At 47.6% G+C, this 18,909-nt stretch overlaps 1 protein-coding gene across 1 annotated transcript; it reads right to left on the reverse strand.

Annotated features, from left to right (window-relative positions):
- Window positions 1–783: 783 nt before the first annotated feature.
- LOC133715672 (linamarin synthase 2-like) lies at window positions 784–3,400 on the reverse strand. Its single transcript, XM_062142275.1, has 2 exons — window positions 2,796–3,400; window positions 784–1,826 (listed from the first exon to the last, which is right to left on the reverse strand). Exons 1-2 carry the CDS (start codon window positions 3,307–3,309, stop codon window positions 901–903), a joined length of 1,440 nt encoding a protein of 479 aa, XP_061998259.1. The 5' UTR covers window positions 3,310–3,400; the 3' UTR covers window positions 784–900.
- Between the last annotated feature and the right edge of the window lie 15,509 nt (window positions 3,401–18,909).

An 18,909-nucleotide genomic window follows, 5' to 3' on the forward strand; every position in this document is an offset into this window, starting at 1 on the left:
AGCTATTTAACGAAGCTTTTGGATAGAGAGTAACGGAATGGAGCTGTTGGTTCATAATTGAGAGATGAAGGAGTAAACATGTCAAATTAAAAGGGAGGGACTGAACTATTTTTTTTAGCAAAAATTCAGGCAGTAAACAATATTTAGTCCTAGTATTAATATAAAAATTAAGGTTAACCAAATATCTTAAGTAAATATTTTTGTTTGATATTATAAGGAATATAGTACAAATATAAAATCTAAGGATGGTTTATGACTTTTTGAGATTAGTGGTAGTGGTTTGTTGTGTGACTTATATGTAAGAGGTTGTTGGTTCAAGTTATGATTAAGTTATTTGTTGAAATTTTTTTATTTGATAGATTTCTAATAGTGGGACTAACTTCTAAGCTGACTAAACATGCCATCTCATCACTGTACTTCATAAAATATAAGCCTCACATAAGCCATAGGTCAGCAAGTTAATGGACTCACTTAATGGAAGACTAACGGATTGGACTGATTGAATCAAAATTGAAAGTGCATGGGTGTTTTTTTTATGAAATTAGAAGTCCAGGGATTGAGTTGATTTTAGACTTAAACCATAGGGTAGTAACAAGTATTTAGCCTTTAATAGCATAATTGGACATATGAGACCTATTGGAGGGAAATTGAGATATATTAGGAAGTTTTTGGATGAAATTGAAATGTCAGGGACTGAAATGATGTTGGAGGCAAAGTACAGGGACTAAACAGATTTTAGCTCTTTTTTCATTTTAGGGCTATCCCATCTTGACAAACAATTAAGATCCGAGCCAAATATGACTTAAAAAGAAAATGCCACGCATGAAAATAAAATAATCCCTGATCTGATAGTTCATAGACACAAGGGTGTACGCATGAAAATAAAATAATCCATTTTCCTTATTGAAGAGCCACCTTAATCAGTCTCTCAAAATTATTGTACGATGATCCTCCAGTGTCAGTAGCTGCTATTGCTTTCTTCTTCCATTCCTCTGCCTTTTGCCTCATCTTCATGCCTTTCTCCCCTTCCAGCATTTCCTTAACAAGTGCTTCAATCTCATTGCACTTAACATCATTGTTTACCTCCATACCAATTCCCCAATCAGTACACAGGAAACGGCAATTCGTAAGTTGCTCGGAACGGAAAGGCCAGCAAAGTACAGGCACGCCCTCCGATATAGTTTCAATCGTAGAATTCCAACCACAATGTGTTAGAAAAACCCCAACTGATGGATGTGCTAGCACTTGCTCCTGTGGGCACCAACTTGTTACGTAACCCCTATCCTTTATCTCCTCAAAAAATTCTTGGGGTAAAACTACCGAATCACCTTTTACAACATCAGGCCTGACAATCCACAAAAAATGGTGCTTGCTATTTGCAAGCCCCCATGCAAATTCTTTCAAATGTTGGTCTGTCATCATAGCTATGCTCCCATAATTCACATACACAACCGAATCAGGTTTCTGTTTGTCAAGCCATTCGATGCATTTTGCGTCTTCTTTCCATAAGCCTGAGCTTAGGGACTTGACCAATTTGCTTTCGGGCCCATGCCTACCAAGCAAAGCAAGTGGACCTATTGTGTAAATGTTGGGAAACATGGCTGAGATTTCTTCTAACACTTCATGCTCCAATTCGTCAAACGTGTTGAGGATGATTGCAGAGGATTTCAAGCAGTGTTGTGCTTCAGATCTCAAGTAGTCGAACATTATATCATTGACATTAGTGACTCTGATAAAGCTAGGGATGTCCTTGAGCCTCATATTCCTCATGCCTGGGATCCAATCAATTGGCTCATCGAGTGTACCATCTTGCATGAAACTTTCATCTGATCGAAATGTAAAGCAAAAATGATTAGATAATGTTGATGTTTTACGTTTAAATATAATAGTAAATTTGGACAGCAGATATCTAAATTCAAGACGGTTACCATTCATACTCTCAGTTTAGTTTTCAGTCGTAAAACTTATATTTTATTATTTTAGAACACTAAAGTAATAGGTACATGCAAAGATGATAATATGAGAGTGAGAACAGCTTGCTTTAATTGAAAACCAGCCAAGAATAAGGAGCAAAACTTAGGACTATCCTATCTAGAGCGGGCCAATAGATCCACTCATTTTACATGACAAATGCCCAAATATGACTATATATCCAGCGCTGCAAATTAATGAACCTTATTGGCCAGCCTTATATAGAGAAGCCTATCCAGTTCTGCACTAGATTAAGAGGATACGTAAGATCGAGGTCAATGGTGTTAGCTCAGAGTGATTACGAATTATTGTAGTAATGGTGCCGATAAGACATGACTGCATATTCAGTCTCGATCATGTGTTCATTAATGCACTAAATCTCAAACATATGAACTGTTAATGATATTATATTGTCATTCTACTGGTGCTTGTTTATCTCTAGCTGCTGTTTTCCGATCCTTTTCTTTTCCTTTTCCACAGTGCCTGTTTTCTTGTCTCTGTTGATTAGTTCTCAAGTGGCTCTAGATCTGTTTCACTCAACCTTCCATGTATGACATGATAAGGAAAAGTTTCCAACCCAAAAAAAAGAAAAAAGAAAAAAGAAAAGAAAAAGAAATCAATGTACATGACAAGTCATATATACTGACTATACACTTGGAGTAAGAGTATGTAATACCCAAATAAATTAATAAGCATAAACAAAAACATTTGAAATTGTTCTTTAATTTGAGTTTAGATTTTATATAATTGATGGTGCTATATATGCATCTCTTTTCCATTTTCCCTTTAGCTCAACAGTCAGCTGTCAGAAAGAAATGAAGTACCTTTGAATGGAACAATGCCTCGTTTGACGAGTTCGCCGTATTGCAGGTACCCCATGAAGCCACAAGCAGAAGAAGTCCAAAGCTGAACCCCAGGAATCCCCAGTTCCTTAGCAACTTCCCTCCCAAATCCCATGATCCCGTCAGAAACTATACAAGTAATCTGTGGCACTTCAGACGAGGAATTGAGTTTAGTCACCAGCTCCTTGAAAGGGCCTAGACATGTTTTCCTGATGGAGTCGCATAGAGTTGGAACATCTTGGGTTGCATCTTTATTTGAAGGTGGCAGCCCGTCTGGTATGGTCGCGAATTGGAAGTCCGGTAGTCCCTTGACGGAGTCAGACCCTTTGGACCGGATTAAACGCCGGTGGTTGAACTCAGAGTTGACAAAGGTTATGTAGAATCCCCTGGAGTACAGAAGCTTGGCTAATTGCATCATAGGGTTAACATGGCCTTGTGCTGGGAAAGGGACACAGACTGCATGGAGTTCTTTGGCTCCTGGTTGTGTTGAACCCATCTTAATTTATGAAATATGAAATAGTTGCTAGGCAAATCTTGCTTTTATAGAAACATTTCTATCGTTTCAAAAAAAAAAAAAAAAAAACATTGCAAGCTTAACTTTCGTTTCTGGTTACATCTATATTAATATCCCAACCACTCTCCATTAATACTGTACATATTGCAGGATAACAAGAAGATGACAAAATGCACTCCGATGTTTTTACAGAGACCTATAATTTAGTCATCTCTATCTATCCATCCAATTTACATGCATAGTTGCATACTTTACTATGTGTTAGAGAAGGTATGCAGCGATATAATTTTAGACATAAACACAGTATTCATTTACCTCTAAATTAAAACTTACGTACATATATAACTCTGATTAAATCGAGTTCATTACAAACAATCGAGTAAGCGAAGTGAAAGTTGTTTTTAATAACTCAATTCGAATTAGACCCGACACAAAATTGTTAATGTAAAAAATCTTGAAGATCTCAACCCAGATCCAAGAGGCACAGAGCAAAGGCTAGATATAATTAAACCATTCACATATCTATCGATGATGTACAATATGGAATTATCAATCACATTTAGACTTGATTGATTCAAGCTTAATTGTTCATGATGTCACTCCACAAATAATTGATTGTCTTGCCAAAAGCTAACATTCTAACCAATCTAGTACGTTTCTGTTAATATAGTACTCAATACTTGCAGGTCCAAGTTTAAGTTGGAAGTTGGAACTAATTGAATCTGAAGGACCACAGTGAATACGACCACAAAAAGAAGAAGGACCACAATGAATAAATATGGAGTTAATGCTTTAAACCTAAACCACCAATTGTTGTTGCTCAAATTGAATTTAAGTGTCTACTCCTTCACTGGCTCGTTTTAATTGCTTAGCATTGCCAGGCAGGTGACTTGAACGCAATTTTCACTAAACGCAAGCGCACGTGTCGAAGTTAAAAGTAAAAGAAATATTAAGCTCAGAGTTTATCATACCTCGGGAATTAGTGGCTTAATAACTAACCCATAATTAAAGTCACTAAGCAAATAAAATAAAATCAAAAAATAAATAAACCCCTTGTGAGCCTTCTCCTTTCTTACATGTAATTTTTCTACATTGGTCGTCGTTTGAAGTTTGCCATTCAAGAACGAGCTTAGTTTTGGGTTGCTGCTGGCTTATATATAGATAGAGAAAGTGGTGTGTTTAGGAATGGATCATTTGTTGTATTTTGTAGTTTTTATGAGTGAAACTCGACAAAAACTGAAATGACAACGAGTAAATAACTCTTTAGGAAAAAAATTAAAATTCTCAAACAAAGTGTAGTGTCATATCCAAGTTCAAATCAGATGGTTAATTTAAGAGTAATTCAACAAATATACAACAAAATAATGTAAGAATAATTAGAAAGAAGTGACTTGATGCATAAACTCTCGCAAGCGTACGAATCGTGTCAAGATAGGGAAGTATTAAGCCCAAAATTATCGTACCACGAGGATTACTGGCTATCCCAAAATCCTTGAATAGTCGGAACTAAAGTCACTAAGCAAATAAAGGAAAGTAAAACAAATAAAAAAGCTAATCTAAGGCACCAAGCCTTAGCAACGCTCGGCTTTGATTTTCACCAAAACCTAATCAAAACTAAGAGCCTAGTGGTGGTTATTTACAATGAGTCGTAGTTTCAATATTTTGAGAGAGAATTTTAGATCAACAAAATGTAATGAAATGTAAAGCAATTAATAAAAATACAAAGAAATTAATAAAAGTGTAACCAAATAAATGGGAATGTCAATGAAGCTCTCCTGCTTTAGTCAATGAAGCTCTCCTTGATGATATTGTTGGAGCTCCTAGAGCTAGAAATTTTAGTGCCAGCAATGCTGGCTAGTTTCCTTTTTGTTGTTTTCTTTCTGGGCTGATTGCCCCTTCTGAAACAAAAAAATTAAAAAATTAAAAAATAAAAAAATTAAAAAATTAAAAAAATGGGAATGTCGGGTGCTAGGGAGGTTCCTTTACCCAAATCTTATGTGTCAGAAGCTAATCTAATGTAGATGCAAATTTCCTATTTGGCGGTAGTCGTATCCAATGCGGTTTCAGGCTCAAGGATCGAAATTCCCTTTCATGGTATTCCTACTCCGGTTCAAGGGTCGTAGGAACTCACTAGACATGAATTGGAGCCGGTTCAAGGGTCCCTAATTCACATCAAGAGGCCTAGAGATCGAGGAATTAGCCTACTAAGCGACCCGCCCGCACAATCACGCAACAGGTGTAAATCACCATGCTTATAACCCCTCGAATACGAAATTGAAGGTTTCTAGCTTAGGAATTAGAGGGGGTCAAGCCTCTAACTCCGTTCTAGACATGCTCAAAGTACACACCCTAAAGTTGACTAGGCTCTTAGACATGGATTTTAACCCAATAAAAATAGATATAAGCATCCATCATATGAAAATTGCATCATTACATTAAATTAAACATCTTTTACACAAAATTTGGGCTAGGGCACACAACCCTAACCCCCAACAAGGAAATTACTCACAACCCATAATCATAGACATCAAAATTACAAAATTCAAAGAGAAAAGAGTATAGAAGTGTAGGAGAAAACAAGGGTAGCCACAATTAGCTAGAAAGCGAACATGACTATCCTTGAATTATAACTCCCACAATTACCCAAGTCTTGTGTACATACATGTACATTTGCAAGCATAATTAGCTATAATGAGCCACGCTCATTGTACCGCCAAAGGTACTAATTCCAACCAAAGGAATGACATACAAACACACCGCCAGGCGGGCTACAACCTCAGCGTCGGATCACCCCCGGATCACCGCCGACGCGCCGCCACGCGCCGCGCCAAAGTAGCATCAGAAGCTCCCAGAGCTGGGACCTGAAGTACATCAGTCCCACATCGAAAACAAAGAGAAGATCAACCTCTTCCTCACCTATAAAAGGTTCTCTCCTCTCTCCTCATTAATGACGCATTCAATACTGACCTACTGTTACTTTGTCAACATAAATACATTGACTAACTTAGGCATCGGAGAGTTGAAGACCGCCCGACGCGGTCTCCCTCTGACGCCCTTTGTATTTCACTTGACAGGTAGCGGAGGCTTTAAGAGTAACACAAGTATCAATCCGCCCACCGGATTAGCGTTAACAAAGGTTCAGCTACCGCCGAACCTTTAGACATTAACATTGGCGCCGTCTGTGGGAATCCTTGAACAAAAGGCCATCCCACCACTTCCACCATGACTAACGGTAGCGGAGGGAACGCTGAGGAACAGGCGGACCAGTCCACCATCCCCCAACCCTCCGACCCAACGATAGGCGTTAACCGCGCACTATTTACAACCCCGCCCAACCCCGGCGGCGAGGCAAACCCAAGCAGCAGCCGCCCGCCGGGCCAAGATCTCGTCACTATGTACGAGATAGCACTGGCGGATCTTCATAAGGCAAACAGAGAGCGTGAGGAGGAGCGTAAGGAGAAGGCTGAGGCCCAAAGACAGGTGGCTACGCTCTTGGCACGTTTTGAAGAGCTAAAGAGGACTCTGGAGCCCACCGCCCGCCCAGCACAGAGCGAGCAGTCACGCAGCACCAGGCGTAGTCGACCCGGCACTGGCACGTTGGTACCAGGGCCAATCATACAGATGCAGGTACCGCTGAACCCACCTGAATTGTTGGGAATGGGACCACCACCCATCCCCCAACTAATGATTGAGCAGGAGGCGGAATCATTGCCGCATACCAACCGTTCAGAGGCTAGGACAAGAACTGAGGGCAATCCGCCTGCGCCAAGGCGCAGGCAGGTCCAGCGGAGTACCAGGGCTGACACCGCCGGCGATGCAACCGCCCAGATATTGGAAAGGATGCACCAACTGGAGCAAAGGTTGACCCGGGCGGAGTCAGGCGCCCCAGCGCCAACCCAGAATCCACTTTTCGCTTCCAGACCTGGGCCATTCACCGCTGAGATTCTGCAAGCTATCAGACCAGCGTCTGCAAAAACCCCAAAGATGGCGCATTACGGCGGAATGTCTGATCTCTTTGTCCACATGGACACCTTCAAGAAAGTCACCAACAACAAGGGATTCGATGACGCCACCTTGTGTCACTTGTTCAGCGAGACGTTGGATGGCGAGGCAATGAACTGGTTCTTTGAGTGTCCGCCGGGGTCTATCAACTCATTCCATGCACTATCACACGCCTTCCTCTCCCGGTTCAACCTATTGTCCGCCGGGCACCACAACACAAGTCAATTGTTCAGCGTCAAGCAGGGGGAGGACGAATCACTGAAGGCCTTCGTCACAAGGTGGCGGGCGGCAGCATCTCAGTGCCGCGACCTAGACAAAACAATGGCATCGGCGGCCTTCAGGAAGGGACTTCTCAAGGGGCCATTCCTCTATCACCTCAACTACAATCACCCAAATGCGGCATACGACCACATCATGAGTGAGGCGGTCATCCACGCCCAGGCGGAATTCATTACATATGGAGAAACCCCACCGCCACCAGCAACTCCAACAAAATCATCACAGCCATCCCCCAGTCATCAGGAAACCGCTAACAAGACCCCTTCAACACCGCCACCTGACAAGAAGCGGGAGTGGCAGCAGGGCCACCACCAGAGCAAGCGGCAGAAGGACCAGCATTACAACAAGGGCAACCGCCCAACCCACGGGGATAACCGCAACAAGCAGGCGAAGTCCTCACAGCGGTATGCAGTGTTCACGGTCCTCACGGCCTCATATGAGGACATCTACAATCAATGCAAGGATCAGATCCCCCCGCCACCACCTCCAAAGTACCCAAGGACGGGCAAGCCCAGGAACACCGGCAAGTGGTGCAAGTACCACGAGGACAGCGGCCACAATACCAACAGCTGCAATGCTCTCAAAACGGCCATCGAGACTCTGTACCGCGACGGTAAGCTGGAGCAATTCAAGGTACGACAACCACCACCAGTAATTGCCAACGTTGAGACCTTGGGCCGCATCAACACCATCGATGGCGGCGCTCCAATCACCAGCATGTCTCACCCAGGCCAGAAAGCGCTATGCACACGCTAATCACCCAAAGGAGGTCTGCAACATCCGCTACGAGAGATCCGCCAAACTCCCAAAGTCAGGTTGGGAACCTATCACTTTCTCAGAGGAGGAGGAGCGCGGAGTCAATTTACCCCATGACGACCCATTCTTGGTCGACGCCATTCTTGGCAAATTCTCGGTGGGGAGAATCTTGGTGGACAGTGGGTCCGCTGTCAATGTCATCTTCAACGGCTGCTACAACAACCTCAAGCGGAACAAGAAACTACTTCAGGATCACGAGCCACTGCTCAGCTTCTCCGGCGACGTCACACAACCGCTGGGGTCTGATTACATGAGACTGGTTATTGGCACTAGTCCATGTATGGCGGAGGTACATACGAAATTCATCATTGTCGATTGCTTCAGTTCGTATAACGCCATCATTGGGCGGCCGACACTCAACAAGCTCAAGTGCATCATCGCCAGATACATGCTTCTCATGAAATTCCCTACACCCAACGGCACGGGCTGTGTGAGAGGAAGTCAACAGTTGGCTCAGGAGTGCTACTCAACGACCATTGCGCGCTCGGCGCGCCGCCATGAGATCCTGACAGTGGGCAACCACGCACCTCCCTCGGATATTTTAAAGGATCCTCGGGATGAGGAGGAAAAATATGTAAAGAAAGAGCCGGTCAACCCGGACACATCGTTGAGAGTTGTCTGCATCTCGGACGAGCACCCTGAGCGGACAGTCCGCATAGGCGCCCACCTAGACCCAGAAGTGGCGGCAGAGCTCACCCAATTCCTGCGTGATAATGCCGCAGTATTTGCATGGTCCTACGCAGACATGCCAGGTATCTCTCCTGAAATTATCACTCATAAGCTGACCATCAAACCATCCTTTTATCCCATCAAACAGAAGCGGAGGGCCTTTGATGAAGAAAAATACCGGGCAATAGGAGAAGAAGTTGCCAAGCTCCAGGGCATTGGATTCATCCGCCAAGTCATTTATCCCCAGTGGATCTCCAATCTGGTTATGGTCAAAAAGCCCAGCGGCAAGTGGCGAATGTGTGTCGACTTCAAAAATCTCAACAAGGCATGCCCAAAGGATAGTTTCCCGCTACCCCGTATCGATCAGCTAGTCGATGCAACCGCCGGACATGAGCTCCTCAGCATGATGGACGCTTTCTCCGGGTATAATCAGATCAAGATGCATCCCGGCGATCAAGAATGCACCACCTTCACCACCGACAAAGGCCTCTACTGCTACAATGTCATGCCTTTCGGTCTGAAGAATGCCGGCGCAACTTATCAGCGGTTGATGAACGCCATGTTCGCTGAACATCTGGGAAAAATTATCGAGGTCTACGTAGACGACATGCTAGTTAAGAGCATAAAGGCCAGCGGACATGTGGCAAACCTCAGAATCATAGTAACTATTCTCCTAGCCTACGGTATGCGCCTCAACCCAGAAAAATGTTTCTTTGCGGTCACCGCCAGCAAATTTCTGGGTTACATCGTCAGCGAGCGAGGCATCGAGGCTAACCCGGACAAGGTACAGGCCATCCTCAACCTGGCGGACCCCAAATATAAGGTGGACGTCCAGTGCCTCCAGGGCAAATTAACCGCCCTTTCTCGATTCATCTCCAGACTCACCGACAAGTGTGCCCCATTCTTCAAGCTCCTCAAAACAACTCACAAAAAGGTCATCAACTGGAACCCAGAATGTCAGGCGGCGTTCCAGGGCCTGAAGGAGTACTTGGCGGCAGTCCCTCTCCTTTCTGTCCCTGTGCAAGGAGAGACGCTCTTCATATACCTAGCGGTCTCAACATCGGCGATAAGCTGTGCCATTGTCAGGCGGGAGGATCAAGACGAACTCCCAGTGTTCTACGCCGGTAGGGGCATGAACGGGGCAGAGACAAGATATCCTCCATTAGAGCAGCTTGCCCTCGCACTCATCGTCGCCGCCAGGCGCCTCCGCCAATACTTTCAGGCTCACACGATCCACGTGTTAACCAATCAACTGCTGAGGCAGGTTATGCAGAACCCTGAACACTCAGGGCGCCTCAGCAAGTGGGCCATTGAGCTCAGCGAGTTTGACATAGAATACAAGCCAAGGACCGCCATGAAAGGCCAGGCGGTGGCGGACTTTATCGCTGAGCTCACCGATCGTCAGCCAGAACCCGGCACCGAGACGGAGTCTGGAACAGAAATGGTTACCGCGGAGGAAGCAGCTCCGCTGCACTCAGACTGGAACCTGCATGTGGACGGCTCCGCTAGCGCCAAGGCCAGCGGCGCCGGAGTCATCTTAACAGGACCCGGGGGACTGAACGCGGAGTACGCGTGGAAATTCAACTTCAAAGCTTCAAACAATATGGCGGAGTACGAGGCCCTCATTGCCGGCTTGCTCCTCGCCATTGACTCAGGGGCTGACAGCGTCAACATATTCAGCGACTCTCAATTAGTCGTTAACCAGGTCAACGACAGCTTCCAGGCCAAGGACCAGCAGTTATCGGCATATTTGGGGTACGTCAAAACGTTGCTCAAAAAGTTCAAATTTCACACCATCACACAAATCCCCAGGGAAAAGAACGCCAAGGCTGATTCACTGGCGAGACTGGCAACCGCCCAACCACACCAAAGTCCAGCGGACACAAGAGTGGAGTGCCTTGACAAGCCGAGTATCACAAAGACCCTGGCGGAGATCTTCAGCATTGAGGTCAGCCCCAGCTGGATGGATGAGATCATCGCATACAAACGCAACGGCACATTGCCGGAGGACAAAGTTCAGGCGCGACAGCTCAAGCGGAGAGCAACCCGCTACAACATCCAGAACGGTAAACTTTAACGCCAAGGATTCACTCATCCCAACCTCCGCTGCCTAACCTCAGAGGAGGGAAAGGCCGTCCTAGCGGAAATCCATGGCGGAGAATGCGGAAACCACTCAGGCGCCAGATCCTTGGCCAATCGCACAATGCGACAGGGCTACTTTTGGCCCACACTTGGCGATGATGCCAGGCGGATTTCGAGATCTTGCCACAAATGCCAACAATTTGCAGATCTCCCACATGCACCGGCAGAGCCGCTGTCAATTATCATTGGCCCATGGATTCACTCCACGTGGGGCCTCGATTTGATGGGAAAGTTCCAAACCGCCAAGGGCCAGTTCAAATACATCATCGTCGCCATCGACTACAACAGCAAGTGGATAGAGGCGGAGCCACTCACGGCCATAACTACCGCCAAGGTAATTCACTTCCTCTGGAAGAACATCTATTGCCGCTACGGTGTCCCACATACAATCATTACAGACAACGGCACACAGTTCAACAATAAGGAACTTATATCTTTCACCGCCAACCTTGGCACCAAGATGAGCTTTGCATCCGTCGCCCATCCTCAAACCAACGGCCAGGTCGAAGCAGCAAACAAGATAATCAAGAAGCTGCTAAAGAAGAAGCTCGACGACGCCAAAGGTTTATGGGCGGAGAAGCTGCCAGAAGTTCTGTGGGCCATCCGGACAACTTCAACTTCCGCCACCGGCGAAACACCCTTTTGTATGATGTTCGGAACAGAGGCTGTCCTACCTGTTGAAGTAACTCAGCCTACTGCTAGGGTCGAAGGCTACTGCCCAGAGACCAACAGCGACGGCGTCAACCTGGACAGAGACCTCCTAGAAGAAAAAAGATACAAGGCCCATTTGCACAACTTGCAAAACAAACAACGGGTATCGCGTTTCTACAACGCCAGAGTCAAGGCCCGGAACCTCCAACTAGGGGACTGGGTAATGAAAGAAGTGATTCCACCGCCAACAAAACTCCGCCCAACTTGGGAAGGTCCATACAAAATTGTGGAAGTCGTTAGCCCAGGCACCTTCTACTTAATGTACAAGGATGGCGTCACGACGACCCACCCTTGGAATACCGAACACCTTCGGTATTACTACAAATAGTCATACCGCTACCCAAGAGCATCTTGACTTAGCTAAATTTTTGTTCAATATTTAGCTAAGGGAAGCTACCCAACGGGTACTACCCCTCTTTTGTACACGCTGATCAATCAGCTATCAATGAAACGAGGAATTATTCAAACCATTGTTACCAAGTCTAGCACTGAGGGCAACTGGCAACGCCAGCAATCGTCAGCGGACCTCGTCCGCTACGTGGTGCACTTGGACCAATCTTAATTCCTTTAATGTTTCATTGACACAAAAAAAAAAAAAAAAAAAAAACTTCGAAAAACACATCATAGCAAACACAAGTCAAGGTACTAGCGGTACAAACACATCATAGCAAACACAACGTCGAAAAACTTCATTCCATTTCAAAATTTCTGTTACAAGCTATTGTGCCTCAACGGCTACACAAAAAAAATTCAAGGGGAATCTCTGGCGGTCCCAGCTGGCTTCAGGGGTTGCCCTCGGCATCTTCTGTTGCAGCAGGCGGCGGCACGATCGCTCGACTCGTTTGATCGGACCCTCGAGCTGTCGGACTGGGGGTCTCTATTGTGCCGTCCGCCCGGGTGTGCGCCGCCAGGAATCCGGCACGCGACACCTCCGACGGTGTGGGATTGGGGGTCTGCTGGGACCCTTCCGTCGGATGTGCACTGCTTTCCCCACTGCCTGAGCGGGCACCTCCCGCTGGGGCAGGCACGACCTCTTTGTCCGGCAGGGCACTCTTGGCCGGCAGCGCATCAGGCTTTGACGCTTTGGCGAAGTCGATGGCGCCCTTCCGCTTCAGCATTTCTATGTTTGCTAAGGCCCCGGCCTTCGCAGACTCGGTCATTGCCTTCGCATATTCCACCGACTGCTTGAACGCTTCAACAGCGGCGGCCGCGGCAGTATCCCCTTCAGCCCTCAGGCGGGCAACCTGGCCTTCCAGCCGCTTCAGCTCCGTCGCCCTGGCGACCGACTCCCGCTGCACGATAATAAGTTTCTTGTCCTTGGCAGCTATCCGCTCCTCCAGCAGGGCGATGTTCTCCTCCAGCAGGGCGATGTTCTCCTCCAGCTTAATGACGCGGTCATTCCTCTCCAAGTCCCGCTCGATGGCCACGTTGAGCTTACCGCGGACGTCGGCGAAGTCACATTCCGCCTTGACAAGCCGCCTCTCTGTCTCCGCCAGCTTCTCCCTCGATTCCCCCAGCTCCTTCTGGAGACTTTGAATCTCCTCCCTCAGCTCCCCTTCGACCAGAGGCTGCTTCTTCGCCGCCTCAAACATGTCGTACAGTCCGGCTGATACCTGACCAAACGCCGAGCTGTAGGGCGATTGGTCAATCGATGTCGGGCGTGAGATCCCCGCTAGGCCGCCAAACCCTAGCCTTTCGCACAGGTGGAAGAGGAATTCCCGCTCGCCACCTGTCATAAACTCCGCGTAGGCGGCAAATGAGTCCAGGTCGCTGGCGGTGGGCACTTCTCCCTCCACTACCGCAGCTTTTGGCGGAGCTTGGCGGGCCTTCTTCTGATGCCGGGCCCCAATCGTCTCCACGTCTTCATCCTCTTCCTCGTCGGGGGAGTTTATCTGCCGGCGCTTCCTCTCAAGCACCCTGGTATTCCCGCCAGCAGCCCTCGTCACCCTCGGCGGCGGTTCCTCCCTTGGGGCGGTCACAGTCCCTGCCGGCTGCACCGGCTTTTCTTTCTGAGAACCACGCCGGTTGGCGGGTACCCTCTCCTTCGTAGCAGCCGCTGTGGCGGCCCCTTGAACGACGGGCAGCCCATCATCGCCAAGGTGCGAGTGAAGCGGCATCTGCAACACCACCGGAACCTCTGACTGGCTCAGCGCCAGTGTCTCGGGGTTCACTACGCTCTGCTGGGCCACCAACCCCTCGGCATACATTGTCTCCAGGAAATTATCAATCTCCGCACGGTCCATGGCTTTTTCGAAAGCGTCCCGGCTCGATTTGTTACCTGGCGGCGTTTCTAAAAAAAAAAAAACTCAATCAGTCAGTCGGCTACTTAGCACAAAAAAAAAAAAAAAAAGGGGCAACCTGGCGGCACTTCCTTACCAACGGACCGAGTTAATTTCTGAGCAACTAGCAACTCCCAGCCAGTCAGAAGTCGGAAGTCCAGCAAGTTGCGGTTCCGCCAACAACCTCTAATCCGTGCCACGCGACACTCTTCCTCGCGCATTAAGTTGTACCGCAATCCCGCTGCACAAGCACAAACCAATTAGTAAAAGTACGTACAATACGGGCACCCGCCAGATGCAGTCAGCGGAAAATGGTTACCGACCTCGGATAGGTTGGAACTCCGACTTAATCCTAAACGTCGGCCCTCCCTCGTTCCCCACACCTGGTACTCCCACCCTTCTGTGGCGACTCAGAAGCTTCCCCGCCAATAGGACATGGAATCCCTTAGATTCTCAATCAACTTGGGCGCTCCCTGGCGGCGGCTCAGGTTCACTTGCCCTCTACAACCCTGGCGCTTCACGTAAACTAGCTCGTAGAAGTGCAGCACCTCCGCCACAGTAGGCCTCTCGCACCCGGACAACCGCCACAGCGAGTTCATCGCCAACATCAACCGCCACATGTTGGGGCAAATCTGACCAAAAGCAAGGCCAAACTTGCACACCAGGATTTGGAGATTTGGCACCAGCGGGAGTGTCACTCCTTGGCGGAATATCGCCTCATGTACAGCCGCCGCCCCCTCTGGGAGAATCGACGCCTTCTCATCTACCGTCGGCGGGCGCAGCTTCACCGAACCCGGCAGCCGAAACGTCTTCTTCATTCGGGTAACGGCGGCGGCATTCATCCGCCCTCCTGCCTCATCAACAGCGGTGCCATCCGGGAAGAACCACGCTGACTCGACATGCTCCCCCGCCGTTTCTTCTACCTCAGCGGAGCCGCTGGCAGCGCTATTGCTCGCCAAACGCTCGTCGCACCTAGCTTTGGTAGCAGCGGCCTCGCCCGCCCTAGAGCTCTCTGGACGTTGACCACGACCCATGGCTACTTCCCAGGGTATGGTCTGTAGCGGCTCAACCTCTAGCGGTTCTGGCAGTGAGGTTCCTGCATGGGCAGACGGACGCAACGAGTCAATAAAAGTCCTATCCGCCGCACTGAACGACACGTCAGACCCGGAATCCTCACTGCTCGAAATCTCTATGACGTTAGCCATCCCAAACCCTAAAACCCACACCAGTTAGCACAAACACAGATCTAGCCTACCCTTACATCAGTCACAGCCAAGAACATCAAGAGCAATTTACCCAGAAAATAGCAGATTCAATGAAACAGGGAAAGAAATCAAGAGACCAACCTTAGTGACGAAAACTCCGGAGTAGTGGTGAGCGATAGTCTTCAGGGGGGAAAATCTTCGTTTTTTCGGGAACGATACCTCCAAACTCTGGCAGCCTCTCCCTTCGGTATCACACGAGCAAGGCAGGAAGACGACGACTGAGTTTGAAGCTTTTGCCAAAGTGTCAAATCTCGCTGAGTTTCCCCCCCCCTTTTATGTCAACATCAGCGCGTTCTCAGCCGTCCGCTAAAAAACGACATCATACACCGGCCGTACACGTGTCACGGTTTTCCACTTACTCTCCGGATTAACCGAGGCGTCGCCTCGGTTACGGAATCCATAATTACCATCATTAATGACGAGAAGACGGCCAGGCTTAGGAGACAAGCCTCCGCAAGCTAACCCTCTACGGGTTGGACACGTGTTAACCACCACCAGACGAAACGTCTGGTGGAAGTAACCACTTGCCATGACTTCCCCAACCATCCGAAGTCTCCGCTGAGCGAAACCCCGCCAGCGGAACTTCTCCCTTGTCATCTGCCAAGTGACGAAGTCTCCGCTGAGCGAAACCCCGCCAGCGGAACTTCTCCCTTGTCCTCTTCCAAGTGACGAAGTCTCTGCCGAGCGAAACCCCGCCAGCGGAACTTCTCCCTTGTCATCTTCCAAGTGACGAAGTCTCCGCCGAGCGAAACCCCGCCAGCGGAACTTCTCCCTTGTCATCTTCCAAGTGACGAAGTCTCCGCCGAGCGAAACCCCGCCAGCGGAACTTCTCCCTTGTCATCTTCCAAGTGACGAAGTCTCCGCGGAGCGAAACCCCGCCAGCGGAACTTCTCCCTTGTCATCTTCCAAGTGACGAAGTCTCCGCTGAGCGAAACCCCGCCAGCGGAACTTCTCCCTTGTCGTCGTCCAAGTGACGAAGTCTCCGCTGGGCGAAACCCCGCCAGCGGAACTTCTCCCTTGTCGTCGTCCAAGTGACGAAGTCTCCGCTGGGCGAAACCCCGCCAGCAGAACTTCTCCCTTGTCATCTTGTAAGCGGGTCAGCTTCCGCTACACACCTCTAGCGAAGCCCCTTATCATCTTGCAAGCGGCGTACATTGTTCAGCGCAGTATCGCTCAATAAAATACCGCCAGGCACGTCTACTGGACGCTGTTTCCTGCTGCAGTCAGCGGGGGGATTTCCGCCAGCGGCGGATCCCGAGGCCACGCCTCACTCTGACAACGACCGCCACGCGGCGTTACGGTCAGACGGTCCCTACGGGACACGGGGACTTGTGTCAACAGTCTACGACGGCCCTGATCAGGCACGTTGACCCCCGTCACTTGGGTGCTAAAGATTGGGCTCGCTACCCAACACCCTCTGCTCCGCGCAGCTCCCCCTCAACAAACAATTTACAGACCATCCGGAGGTCTATCTTAGCCGGGGAGTGGGGGACTCCCTGGGGGGCCTAGCAGGGGCCCACCCGAAAGGGTATAAAGCGTTTGCTCAGAAAAATCCATGGTTGACAACGCACTGACGCTAATTATGCTCTTGCAAGTCTAGCGGAGGAAAACGCTTCAAACCGCCGAACAACTCCCCAACCAAGATTGCCCTCCTTGACTGGGGACTTGGGGGACTTGTACATACATGTACATTTGCAAGCATAATTAGCTATAATGAGCCACGCTCATTGTACCGCCAAAGGTACTAATTCCAACCAAAGGAATGACATACAAACACACCGCCAGGCGGGCTACAACCTCAGCGTCGGATCACCCCCGGATCACCGCCGACGCGCCGCCACGCGCCGCGCCAAAGTAGCATCAGAAGCTCCCAGAGCTAGGAACTGAAGCACATCAGTCCCACATCGAAAACAAAGAGAAGATCAACATCTTCCTCACCTATAAAAGGTTCTCTCCTCTCTCCTCATTAATGACGCATTCAATACTGACCTACTGTTACTTTGTCAACATAAATACATTGACTAACTTAGGCATCGGAGAGTTGAAGACCGCCCGACGCGGTCTCCCTCTGACGCCCTTTGTATTTCACTTGACAGGTAGCGGAGGCTTTAAGAGTAACACAAGTATCAATCCGCCCACCGGATTAGCGTTAACAAAGGTTCAGCTACCGCCGAACCTTTAGACATTAACATCTTGAATCTTGTAGAGGAGAAGCCTTTGACGAATCCTTGAAGATTTGGGTGAGTGAATCCTTCAAATTCCTAAAGGGCTACCTGTTTTTGGTGCGGCGCTGTTGATAGATATAAAGTATGAACAGAGGGCGAAGAGTATAGGAGTATATATGTGTGGCTGGCTGTGTGTAGGGGTGTACAAAACATGGTACAAACCGGCCAAACCGGCCAAAACCGACCGATAAATATGGTTTGGTTAAGGTTTTTTAACTTTAAAAATTGAAAATTGGTTCAATACCGAACCGAACCATTTATGAACTGGATTGGTTTGGTTTCTCTTGTACTTAAACCGCGGAACCCGAACCGACCGGTATGTTTGAAATATAAGAGAAAAAGTTTTTTTTTTTTTTTTATATATATACACATAATAAATATATATTCATTTATCCGGTTTGTTCTAAGTAAGTTTAAATCTCCAGTTATAACTTTATTCTCAAATGATATACTATCATATTGAATTCAAGGCCCAAAGGCCTAAAACCTTAGTATATAATCGCTACAATTTTTTTGATCCTTTCATATCACATCTCTGATCTCTCAATGTCTCATTCTTTGACCTTTAATACTATCATATTAAGCTAGCATTCACTATGCCAAAAACTGCATCACACTACACTTTTTAGACAACGAAAAATAAATTTCCGTTGTGTGATCACTGAAACTGCTTCACACAACAGGTTTAATGAGATTGGCGTTGTATAAGGAGGTCGTACATCAATTTTTTTGGGTCCAAGATTATTGTACAACAGTTATAAGGATTTGTCTGTTGTCTGAATGAAAAAAAAATTTCCCCCTCACCTTGCTCAAATTCGGGTCGAAATTTTGACTCACCTTACACAACAGTATAGTTGTATATGTTGTATGAGAGTAAGTTGCAAAATAACATACAACACATTTTCTTGTTTCCGTTGTGCAAGTTTGGAAGAAAATCAGATGTACCCCAAAACGGCCAATTTTTTGGTGAAATGGTGGTACATGATTGTAAGCTCCTACAACAGAATGATCTATTTTGGATGTGTGAATGTGAGATGACAATCCTAGGCGGGAGAAATGAGTTTGAGTTTCGTACAAGGCGGGAGATTTGTTTGCTGGGTCCCTAAGCTAAAGTTTCAAGTGTAGACTATCAGACAACCGAAATTCATTTATGTGTTGTCTGAATTGATTATACAAAGTAAAAAACTAAACTTT

The sequence above is a fragment of the Rosa rugosa genome, chromosome 6, assembly GCF_958449725.1.
Source record: "Rosa rugosa chromosome 6, drRosRugo1.1, whole genome shotgun sequence".
Taxonomy (NCBI): domain Eukaryota; kingdom Viridiplantae; phylum Streptophyta; class Magnoliopsida; order Rosales; family Rosaceae; genus Rosa; species Rosa rugosa.

Coding starts and splice junctions, on each gene's coding strand:
- LOC133715672 (XM_062142275.1), bottom strand. CDS start 3,309: ATGGGTTCAACACAACCAGGAGCCAAAGAACTCCATGCAGTCTGTGTC. Junction 1,827..2,795: donor AGGCATTGTTCCATTCAAAG/GTACTTCATTTC, acceptor CATTTCGATCAG/ATGAAAGTTTCATGCAAGAT.